The sequence below is a fragment of the Oxyura jamaicensis genome, chromosome 4 (genome assembly GCF_011077185.1).
Source record: "Oxyura jamaicensis isolate SHBP4307 breed ruddy duck chromosome 4, BPBGC_Ojam_1.0, whole genome shotgun sequence".
In the NCBI taxonomy this organism is placed as follows: domain Eukaryota; kingdom Metazoa; phylum Chordata; class Aves; order Anseriformes; family Anatidae; genus Oxyura; species Oxyura jamaicensis.
Window position 1 is genome coordinate 33,905,876 of NC_048896.1, and position 12,839 is coordinate 33,918,714.

At 33.8% G+C, this 12,839-nt stretch overlaps 1 protein-coding gene across 1 annotated transcript in view; it reads right to left on the reverse strand.

Annotated features, from left to right (window-relative positions):
- Nucleotides 1-1,066: 1,066 nt before the first annotated feature.
- Nucleotides 1,067-12,839, reverse strand: part of VEGFC (vascular endothelial growth factor C) — a 76,376-nt gene continuing 64,603 nt past the window's right edge. Inside the window, 4 exon segments of the mRNA XM_035325309.1 lie at nt 1,067-1,590; nt 5,591-5,921; nt 6,360-6,469; nt 10,248-10,399. Coding sequence (XP_035181200.1) covers nt 1,476-1,590; nt 5,591-5,921; nt 6,360-6,469; nt 10,248-10,399 — 708 coding nt within the window. The 3' untranslated portion in view covers nt 1,067-1,475.

Below are 12,839 nucleotides of genomic sequence, written 5' to 3' on the forward strand. Positions count from 1 at the left end.
GTAATTAAAAATAGCTTTCACTCATTTTAAGGAGCTCTAATAGCTAAATCTGAAAATATCTAGAAAAGCAAGCCCCACTTCCAGGAAATTTCTAGGAAAAATTAGAAATAATACTGTTTTACTCTCCTAAGAATTGCTACTCAGGACCAGCACTTGGTTAACAAGTAATAATGACAACTAAAAATATTTTTGTAGATCTACCCATTATAAAAATCTTGCTTTTAAGATTTGATCGTTCTATTTATGCAAACCTTATCAGGTGCAGAATTTAACAACTTCCTTGGAAATTCTGAAATATTTCAATTTTGAATAGATTGTCTATGCACATTGCTCTTCCCATGCAAATAAAAAAATCTTACCTTTATTTATTTATTTATCTTTGGAGTTGCAGATGCTTGATTTTGCATTCTCTTTAACTAAGAGAAGTCCTATTTTTTTTTATTTTTTTTTTTAATGTAGACTAGATGTCAATTCATACTGGACTCATGGAAGTCCTTTCATGTCCCCAGTGGAATGTAAAATGTACCTCAAAGTATTTTTGCACACACAGATTTTTGACCAACTGACTATATGAAAGGGTAAAAGTGCATCAAAGTGTTCTGAATTATTTAGTAGTATACAGCCTGTAACGTTATAAAAAAACATAGTTGGTGTTTCTACGTTCATAACTAATTAATTTCAACTGATCATTGTTTTATATTATTCTTTAGGAATGCTAGTAAGAAATGGAATAAACAGTGTACATAGTGGAATGTGAAGAGTCCATGTGCTGCTGTCCTTACCGTTGCGCAAGGTACAGAATCTCCAATGTTTTCATTAATTATTAACTATAATTGCTTTGCAAGTTTCCTTCTATAGACAAGTATATCACTGGATTATGAAACACTAAGTATAACTCCTTATATTTCAAACAACATATACAACAGATTCAAGAAAATGCCTGTAGTCTTCCTCTCTTAAAAGTGCTCTTATTTCTCTTAACATATTTCTCCCCATTTTTAGGACTTCAGTAACATAGCTGAACTGTAGTTCCTTTCTATAGGCAGATGATCAAACGTTCTCAGCGTTATATAATACAATTTCCATTTTATTTTAAACATACTTTGCATGATATAAAAATATTGATCACAGTGAGCTTTAACAATTGTTACTGCTATAAACAGAAATGCTGCACAATGGTTTAGTGGAAATAAATTATATAGTCATTATCTCTTAAAAAAAATCACAAGAAGGAGAACCTAGGCTGTTTGGTCATTGGCAGAAAATAAGTCCTTATTGAGTTCTTTACAAAACTTGAACCCCAGTTATTTTTCTACATTTGCTTTCCACATCTTCAGAAAAGCACAATGTATGTGTCTCTGAAAGCCCCACAGGGTCTCTGGTGAACATTTAATTCCAAATATTTGCAAAGTTTCTGTCGTTCTTTTGTTCTAGTGGAAAAATGTACACCAAAATAGCAAGTAGTGCTCTCTTCACTAATTCATAAGTGGTCTTTTCCAATATGTGGGTACACAGCGGCATACTTCTTCACTAAAATAAAATCCAGCATCACAGCGTTTCGTTCGAACTGTACATGGCGGTCTGTAACAACTAAAGAAATGAAAAAAGTGGGCATTAATAAAACATGATCATTTATATTAACCTGGAGTATAAATCTTTGTGCATTTACATTGCCATTGCTCAATGGGAAGTTTTATTCCCATGAATACATATCCTTAGACTTCTGTTTGTGTTCTGGGAAGCACTTTTAATTGGCCTATTCTTCCAAGACAGTTCCAAAAGACAATGGCAAGAATCATGAATGTTATTGAAGAGAAATAGTTTCACTGCAAGAAATACCCATGAATACTTTTAAAGTATTGTCTGTCTTGCATACTAACCTTGAGTATCACATCTTTTTTCTCCCTTTTAATTTTGAAAATACAGTAATATTTTCTACATTTAAATTGTCTTTGTGATGAGCTTGTCATACTGTATCCTGCCAGTTTGAGGTGGCAAACTAGAGTCCTTTGATAGTCAAATGTACCATTTTCCTACCCAAGACTGTTTCTTACCTTAATGCAGTGGGCCTAAGAGATTTGTATATGTTTGTTACTCTGTGACTCTGATCTTCAGAAAGAGAACATATTTCTTCAGGCTGCAAACTCCTACACCACTCTCAGAGTTCAGTAGTTTTATATCCACCTATACCTCATATTGTATCTATGTGCATTCTAAAGTAAGGTCAGAGCCTGCATACTTATGATAAATCTGACAGGAAAAAGAGCAGAAATAGCCTCTTTTAGATTAAAATAAGTTCAACAAAAATAATGCAGAAGTATCTAAAAAGCAGGAAAATTTTTCCTTGACTGAAAAATAGAAGTTATACAAAGATAGTATCTGTGGTTGTCCCTGAACTCCTCTTCCTTTTCCTTTTTTATTTTTTTATTCTTTTAAAACAAGAACTTGACCTAAAATAACCTTGCAATAACAATGCTAAGTACTTTCTGGTGTATAATGAAGACAAAGTCTTTTTTTGTTTTGTTTTGTTTTCAGACACTAGCAATGACTCAAAAGACAAAAGTATATGTTTCAAATTTCAACAAAGTTATACTTAAAACTTGTATTTAAATAATGTGTGCCTGTTTGTGAAACAGTGATATTGCTAACTTCAGTTGAAAGACCATTACAGTACACTATATTAAGGCAATTTCAGTATCCTTTTCCCTAGGCAATTTTTGTTTCAGGCTTAAGGGTACTCTTATTATTGTTGCAGATAAGTTATTATGTTGCATGCTTGTTTTGGATACCAAATTACCACTTTGCAATAATTTGTTTATGATATGAGGTCTGGATTACAGTTACGTTAATTCAAGCTCAACCAAGTTCAGCCAATGAACTTGGCTATGAAGAAAGCAATAAGGAATGAGGAAGGCTGCAAACATGGCATTTATTAACTAGTCACATCTTGTTCGGTGTTTTCAGTGTCATTAATCATAGATTATTTCACCAGTGTGGTCTCTGTAATTAAGAGAGTAACTTTACTTTGTGCTAAGCTAAGTCTTTACATAGACACTTGAGATCAGCCTAACAGCTCACAGGAACCTGTCAGAGAGCCCTACTGACCTTTTATCCAATCAAGTTTGGAAACAGTGGTAAAAGGCACTTTAAAAAAAAGGCACTTACTGTCACTTGAGAGAGAGAAAGCAAGGGAGCAAGTAAACTTTACTATTATGTTTGCCAAAGGGTCTAATACTCTCTGCAAATCATCCAGAGGCTTATACTGGGAAAAAGGTATTCCTTAGTGATGCAATGGATGAAACACTGAACTCGTTTGTCTTTTTAACTTTCATGGCAGAGACAGGCAGACTGTTTAATGTACTGAGTGACAGTACAATGAAATAAGAAAAAAGAAAAGATGATAGACAAAGTCAAACTCCCCTATGACACACAAAATGAAAAGCAGTCGTGTCATCATTAAATATGTGGAGTCTGCTTTGTTTAGGCATCATGCCTGCTAGTGAACTGTGAACTTCAACTCAACTTGCAATTGAGAGAGGCTATAAAGCATCTCTCCCAAGTGAGTGTCTCAGTTCTGGCAACAGTCACACTCCAGTTACTTGCAATCTTATCCTTGTTTGGTACACTTCAACAGCATGCCACCAGTATATATAGTGTTGGGGTGAGTCAGTGGGAACTTCTAATTTGTGGTCACTAATTGTGATTTTTTGCTACCAAAAGAAAAATAAAAAATCCAGGTTTGAGATTTTGGAGAGTCTAACATCTCCACAGATGCAACTGAAGTAAAAATGCTACTTTTAATGATGGTAATGAGCACCTTGACAGTAAGTTTTAATGTTATTTTATTTTATTATTTTTCCCTCCTATCCTTTGCTTTGTAAACGGGTTTTTATCCCTGCCCTCTTGAGCACGCTCTTACATTATGTATTGTACCTAAAATACCTCTGCCTCTAAACATTTAGGTGCTTCCAAACCGGAGTCTGTAACACCCCTCTCTCTCTGCACAGGGAGCTGTATAGGACAGCTGTCTAGGTCTTCTAGGTCTTAGAAATCTTACTATTAGAAATCTTATTATTAATCTTATAAGAATTCTTATTATTAATCTTATTGATAATCTTACTATTAGTAATCTTATTAGAAATCTTACCTTATTGTTATTAGAAATAATAATTATATAATAATAAGAAATTATTATTAATCATGAAGTTATAGAGCAACACCTTTTTACTTGGTCTCATAACAGGAAGGATTTTTCTCGCAAAAGACAAACAATGTTGTAGGTCTTTTCCTTTTTACAGGAGGTTGTGGACAGAACTAAAATGTGAAATCTACACTAAGTCCTTTATTAGGAAGGAGAAGAGATCAAATCTTCTACTTCCCTTGACTGTGCTACTGTTTACAGAGCTATTGATTGTAGACCTATAGAGCTACACTATATGCAAATCTTTCTCCACACAAACAAATGAAAGTTATATGTAGGATACTTATAGCTGTTTCTTATAGCTGTTGTCTTTGGAAGTAAGAAAGAGATTCAAACTCTATTATATCTATTTCATCCACAAGACAGAAAAGCAGATAACGCCAGTTAACAATCTTTTTTTTCCCCTTTCTTCAGCACAGCTCTCATACCTGATATTAGACATTTTGTCTTTATTCATGATAAACTAACGTGTAAGTAACTGTCAACTGCATGTTTTATGAAAACAATGCCTATGGCTTGCTTTCCATAAGCTACAAATTACCAGAGATATTTAAATCTCCCTATTTTCCATTTCCAATGAATGAACATTTCTGGAAATGTTAAATGTAATAAATACACTATAAATAAATATGATATATTAATAAATAGAAGTGATCCTTCTCCTCCAAATAGCATAGTTTGTGTTTTATCAAATTAACTTTACAGAAAAACTTACCTCAACAAAATTATCTAAGGCAAAAATAATATTGTTTATTTCTTAGAACCTAAAGTCATTCAAATATTTATGTATATAGACTGCTACCTCTATTGATGTAGCAGTCATGGAAGGAAAAGCTCCTGTGATATACAAATAAATTTCAGAGTTTCTTGCCTGACCAAACCTATTTTAAAGGATGAATACGTGTATATAACTGTAAAGTTATATATGTCTACCTTTTCACAGAAATCACCCAGAGCTAAGAGACTTTTTATGTACTCATAAATTTTTAGCATCAACTGACTGAAATGAAGTATATGCAGAATTGTAGAAAATAACACAAATGACTGTATCTCCAGAATTCCTGAAATCTAATGAAGAGTAATTCTGTTCCTGGGAAAAAAAAAAAAAAAAGTAGTACTTTTAAGTAGCATTAAATAAATTATTTTCATCAAAAGAAAAGAGATTAATATGAAGTACTAGTAAGAGAGAGTGTAAGGAACTAAGCACACTGTCAAATATTTATTCTGCCTAGTAGTTTCCTCTAAGATATAAAAGTTATAGAAGATAAAACTGAACTGAAATGAGGCTTACAATTTATGGCTACAAAATAATTCAGCAAAACAGCTAATAACACAACCTCAAATTTTATACCTTAGGAACACCGAAAGAGATGAAGACTGATGTTTTACCTGCATGTCTGGTGATGGAATCTTTTTCCTTTCAAGAAGCATTTATTGGGAGATTCTATACATTCACAGATGCATTTTGCAGGATTTAGTGGCTGATGCTTGGGACAGGTCTTTTTACATACACACTGGCACTTATCTTCATCAAATTCTTTGTTGGGTCCACAGGAAGCAGGGAGAAGTTTGTTTTTGCACATGCACTGACACGATGCTCTGTCTAATTCTTTGTGAGGTCCACAGCTTGAGGGCCGCATACCTCCTTTGCAGACACATTGACAAGTTTCTTCATCCAGCTCTTTGTTTGGTCCACAAATATGGAATCCATCAGATGTGTCTGGAAATACAACAGAGAAGTTACACAAGTATCAGAATTTTGTTTTGTCCTGAAAATATTCCCATATTTTTAAGTGGAGAAATGATAGTAAATTCTTATTTTTCAAGGTGTCTGGAGAACAAACATAAATCAAAAGACAGGCAACATTATGTAACAGTATTGATAAAGAAAAATATTAATTTATTTAGGTTGCCCAGAGAAGTTGTGGATGCCCCATCCCTGGAGGTGTTCAAGGCCAGGCTGGATGGGGCCCTAAGCAACCTGATCTAGTGGATGGCATCCCTGATTATGGCAGGGGGGTTGGAAGTAGATGGTCTTTAAGGTCCCTTTCCAACCCAAGCCATTCTATGATTTAATTCTCAACTCTTAATTTCTTTACCTTCTTTAGGTAAATCAAACAATGGAACTACATTTTATCTGCTAAGCAAAACTACCTACCAGAATCTCCAAGGTGAGAAGAGAAACCAAAATCATGCTGTGCCAAACATCTGCAAATTTGATTATTCCAGATATGATTTTTTGGACAGGTCTTGTTTGCCACATGACACCTATGGAATGAAATAAACGGTTGGTTTATTACCATAAGAAATCAAGAATAAATTGGTTTTAGGTGCTGATTGCATTTGTTTCCCTCCATTACAAAATGTCTTTCAAAGGTTCATTCATGATCTTATTTTTAACTCCTGTCAAGTCTGCTACTAGTTAAGATACCTTCTCACATTTCAATTTTTAGCTTTAACTTCTAGAAACTGATACTTGTACTTTCTAACACTTGAATGTAACCCTTATATATAAAATAGAGCAGTATAAAAAATATCTGCATGTCAAATACCACATAGGTGGCAACTGGAATAATTTTATACATAGCTTTTTAGCAGGACATGACATTTGATAATAGTTTCGGAATCAATGGTGTAGACCAAACTCAGTTTTCTGAAATGTAACCAGATTCTCAGATTCTCTTCCCCTTTACATGATAGTTGTGTGTCATTAACTGATTATTTCTCATCAGCCTCTCAAATCTTGGCTAGCTTTCTTGACTTGGAAGATTTAGACCTCAGCAGTGATGAAGTCACCTTAGAAATGAAAGAAAATACACAGTTTAACAGTTTAGTGCTCTGTACCTGCTAGAGTTTTGTAGCCAACATAGTGGTGCCAAAGAAAGCAAAAAAATCCTAAAAGTAGCTAATCTCTTTAAAGGATGGGTAACAGCTAGTACATCCACCACATAAGAATATTTATATGTATTATCTGATCTTCCTTGTTTGCCATTTCTTTATCACCACAGACGCCCATTACAACTTTTAACGAGTCATGCCTAACTTCACCCATCCAGGCTGTGTCGTTAATTCATTGTTTCTAGAGTATTTCTAAAATTCTCATCTGTTAAGACAGCACATACATTACCCATTTTAAGCACTTTCTCATTTCCCTGAGAGCAGCAGCATTACTCACACATTCAAAAATGCAGGTGCTAGGACATTCTTCCTTGATTATCATTCAATCACATTAAACAACTCTTTGCCTGTAGTTTAACATCACCCTGTAACACCTCCTGTTTTATCAAGCTGGTGTTTTCTGATTTCATTCTGCTAGTGATCTCATTCCTGCTCCCTCACTTGGCATACATGCCTTTTTGCCTGTCTCCTGTTGCAGCTTGAGAATTTACAGACATGTAATTGTATTCTGTTGAACACTCCCCCCCAAAAAAAATTGCACCTGGAGCAGCCTGGCCATAGCCAGGCATGTTTAAAACTTTCTGTAGAAGGCAATTGTCAGAAGGGTGACATTGTGAGAAAATACCAGGAACACATGAACCATAATAAGACGATGCTGATACAAAAACTAAGAACTTGAAGAGAACCATACATATTTAACATCAAGATTGGAAACAACTAGCAAAAGAAACTGCGACTACTTCCCTTAGAAATTCTTTGGCTGCTAGGACAGAAAATTACTTTGGGTCATGGCTGAAATTTTATATTAATATATTAATTTATATTAATAAAATAAAAAAGCATGCTCAGTCATTACCTGTCATTGTCAAGACAGATGATGCACAGGAGGGAGACATATTTAATGCGTACAACATACGCACAAACAACATCTAAAATACGCCTGTCAGCTCTGTAAGTACCTATTTACACTACCATGGAAAAAAAAATGGTCATCATAGAGACTTGGATCTGAATGATACATATTTGAAGACCATGCCCTCCTCTCCTGCTCTACTTCCTGCCCGGCCAAAATCACCAAGGTCCTAAAATAAAGTGACAATTTTCTAACTGAGTTGCACATCTTGATGAAATTCTATACAAACAGAGAAGGGTACAGATTAAGATGCCATTAATCCAGAAGGTATTCAGAAACATTGGTTGGCATGAATTGACATGCCTCAGCCCCACAAGCATGTAGTGGTAGCTACTACTTATTAAAAGGAAATAAACAGAACGAAGTGGGAGAACAGGCAAAGACCTGGACCTTAATTCACATGATGAAGTTGTGCAGAAAACGTATTTCATACCAAAAAAGACCAACTATTTATATTCTGTCTAACAAGTCATTTTTCACTTTCTAACGTGCATCATGGCACAGTCCAGCCTTCAATTCCTACTAGATGCCAAGTTTACTACCCTAAAAGCAGAATTTACGCTCTTACGCTTTTCTTATCAACAATACATATGAATGTTATTACTATACTTCTGTTAAAATGAGAGGTACAGAAATACAAGTACACTTGCAGATCTGCCACTATGGTAAGAATGTAAATTAAAAACAATAAAACACAGAAAACAGTGGGATTCTGAAAAGAATCCAGGCACTCATCAGCAATGTAAATGGCTTTAAGTTTAAAAACAATGATTTCTAAAATGAAAATAGGAAAAAAAGATAACCACAAAAACCAATGAGCCTAAGTTCTTCAAGATTCTGGAAATGAAAGTAAAGATAATATTTAACAGTGGACAAGGCTTGTGTGTGTTCTGATCTACAGGACAGTCAGCTGGCCAAAGTCTGGTACGTCTATGCCCTTTAACTATAGGTAGTTCTTTCATGCATAGAATAAACGCCTGTAATAGTAGTTATAATTGTTCTTAGTCTGGAAGCACTGAGAAGCTGTCAACAGTCAGGATAATTTTACTTCATTCTTGACTCACAGATTTTGACTTTTTATAATCTGTTAATTATGCAATCAAACTATAAATAGATTTATACCCTAGTACTTTTCTAATCCACAGTTTATGATCCACATTTTGATAAACAAATTTAACATCCAGATTTTAACTAAATGAACAAATGCAAAGAGGAAGACCTAGCTTGCTTCTACGGGTGTTTTAAACTATTCACAGAATCACAGAATCATCTAGGTTGGAAGAGACCTCCAAGATCTCCGAGTCCAACCTCTGACGTAGCACTAACAAGTCTTCCACTAAACCATATCACTAAGCTCTACATCTAAACGTCTTTTAAAGACGTCCAGGGATGGTGACTCAACCACTTCCACTCATCTTATTAAAATTGTATATAATTAATTCCAGTTCAGCTTTTAGTCACTGGTCTTCTATAAAGCAACTGGTAGCCTGTTAGGTATTCTTGTCCTGCTGATACACCATGAAATCACCACTCAGTCCTGTGAAATAAGGGGAGTGAGTTCTTCAAGTGTTTTTAATGACAATTACTTCAGTGCTAAAATACTTTGGGGAGTTTTTCCTTTCAAAATCACCAAGCCTATGAACTACTCAAGCAAATCAGTATGTAAGTTTTGTGGACTGCCCGTTAACAGTATGCTTTCCCTTCCCACTCTATTTTGTTTTCACTTCTGGCATGTAAAAATGTCCGAGAAGATTTTTAGTCAAAGATTCCCTAAGGACAGGGGTTTTCTTTTAACATCTTTAAAAATATATTATTATTACTATTATCATTTTAACAGTTTGAGGGAGACATATTATCTACTCCTTATTTGTAAAGTCAGTATTTTTTGATGGCTTCCTTTTCTGAGTGTTATTGTTTTTTAAGAAGTTGATTTTTTTTTTCCTCAATTGCCTTTTTTTCTCTTTCCATGGGAGAAAACAAAGTAACCATTTTTTTTCCTCTTTTTTTTAAGTGACCTGTCCCCCATTTACCCACTGGGTAGGAAGGTACTGTGTTAATTACTTTACTAACATTCTTTCCATGTAAACCACCACTAGCTCCTTTGCAAAATGCATTCTGCTACTACTGATGTATACAAGGTCACCTATCTTAACTGTGAAAGCTTCCAGCAATATTTTAAATTTAATTACATATGTTTGCTTGTAAGGTGAAAGGAAAGACAAGTCTCATACTTACTGGGTTTGTGTTGCTGGCAAGGAACGTCTTATGATAGAATGAACTTGTCTGTAAACATCCAACTTAGACATGCATCGGCAGGACGTGTGATTGGCAAAACTGACGGTTACAGGTTTGGGGCCATGAGAAAGAGGCACTGTAATTTCAAACAACTACAGGAGGGAAAGCAAAGAAAAGAACTTTTTTATAGACCAGTAACAGTAAAACTAAAGATAATATAATGACATAGACAAAAAGCCATAGGGAATTAAGCTTGGGGTTTTTGGTCTCTACTATCATACAGTTCAATATTCAATGATACTGCTAAATAATTACTAAGTAAAAACAAACAAACAAACCAAAAAAAACAATACCTATGTCATAACAACATTTTTAGTGTTAAATCCTATTATATGCTGGTTTGCTTACTATGATATTAAAATCAAAGATGTTAAAAGATGAAAATTTAGGAAGAACTCATTCTTCTAGAGGAAATTACTTCAAATTGGCAGTCTTTTTAATATCCAAAATATAGTATTTGGAAGATTCTTCAAAAAGTTGGAAAACAAAAATACTTTAAAAAGGGGATCAGCTACAATGTAATACATCAGTGGCAAAATTACAGAGCTTGTATGAAACAGCAACATATCAGATATAGATCAAAACATTTTCATATGAATGAGTTTTGAGATACACATACCGTATTTTTGACTTTCTAGTATTTATATCAATGAAAATTATATGGTCACCCTAATAGAACGCATCTTGAACTCTTAATATATTTCCAGAATATTAAGAAATAAAATATTTTAATAAAATATTAATGTATGCAGAGTAACAAAAGCCTAATTTTAGTGGGAAATTCATTCAATGAGTCAAGTAAGATAATTTCAGTGATGCCTTGTGGAAAAACTCAACGTGGGATAACAGAAAACCACAAAGACAAATTTCACTATTTAATTCAGGTAATCTAATTTTAAGAAATTAAGAAAATGTCATTGCAAAACTAAAATCTCAATAGTCTACTGAAAAGTTGGGACAAATACTTTAGGTCAAAGTCTTAAAAACTATTTTTGGTGGTATTTTTAATGCAATAGTACACTGTTGCCTTTTAGGTGTGCAGTCACATTTCCAAATATATTTAAGAATATTTCTGAATAGTCTGGGGCCTTCAAAAATATGGTCATTAGCTACTTTTCCAGTTTTAGTTGATAAGATTGTATAACAAGACATTAATTTTTAGTTGGAACTTGCAATGCTTTTTTATAATATATTTTATGCTTTTTTACAGTCAGTAACTTTATAGTATGGCATATAGGCAGCTTGCAAACGTAATGAAAACACTGATCATTTTAAATTACTCAAAATGCAAAGTACATCTTCAGGATGTCTTGAACACAAAATCTTACATATGAGTACACAGGTGAGCCTGGGCGCTAAGAGTCATGCCGGTGCAGCTGTATGGGTTACATTCACCAAGGACCCACAAGGTAAAGGGGTGCTTGTATATATCATTGACATACCTAAATTAAGCAACTTAAACCTAAAATCATTGCCATACCTAAATTAAGCAACTTAAACCTAAACTTTGGAAATAGCTTCCAACGCTGACAAATATCTATTTTACAAAATGAATTTTGGCAGTACTGACTGGATCTCTAAAAAAGTTTAATGTTGTGAGTGTCATCATAAAAGAACTGAGTTGGCAGAAGTACTATATTTGCATTTTATTCTGTTACAGAGGATTATAAAGCTATTAGCTTTCCTGCAAGAAGTATTACATCCCTTATATTAGTTTTTTATTATTATTATTTTGAATAGAATCTAAAAATGCAAAATGATATATCTTTGCTTTTTTAGAAGGAAAAACCATACAGAAAATAGTTTCCTGCATCTTCCATATACTGATGGAAAAAAAGCTATCCATCTATGGAACTACCATGGAAAGAGTTTATCTTGACAGAGAGACTTCTCAACAAATAATATTAACATTTGGATTCCTGTTCCCATTGCAAAAATAAATAACCCTTATTAAATTTTGGGGTCATTATAAAGGCACAAGTCCACTCTTAGTTTAAAGTTTGGTACTAATAAAATTAATGCAAAATCAGTGCCTGCCTCTCTTAAACATAACTATCACCAGGCAAACTTCCAGGCTTTTCACTAAGTTCAATATAGACTTCTGGAAAGAGAAATTCTATCAACTTTTTATTATTCTTATTATCCTTCTTTGTGTACAAATCAATATTGGCTCCTTTACCCTCATCTGTTATAAAAGTTTTTAAATTAATCACAAAAGGCATTCTCACCAACATCTCATCCAAAGAGAGCAATAATCATAACACAGAGATATCCTTTTCATACTAATATTTTTATATGAAATTAAATTTATGTACCTATTCATTTCTCTTAAAAATATCCACCTATTTAAGGACCATCATAGGTTTGGTATAACATACAAACAAAGAAATTGGAGAGGAGGTTGTAAAGACACAGAAAGGACCACATTTATGAAAAATAGCTTTCACTTCTACATACAGTACACATTTGAGAAAATACATGCTGAGGTTTTTGGCTCTCTGTTTTTTAAATCCTGATCTCTAAAGAGATGGC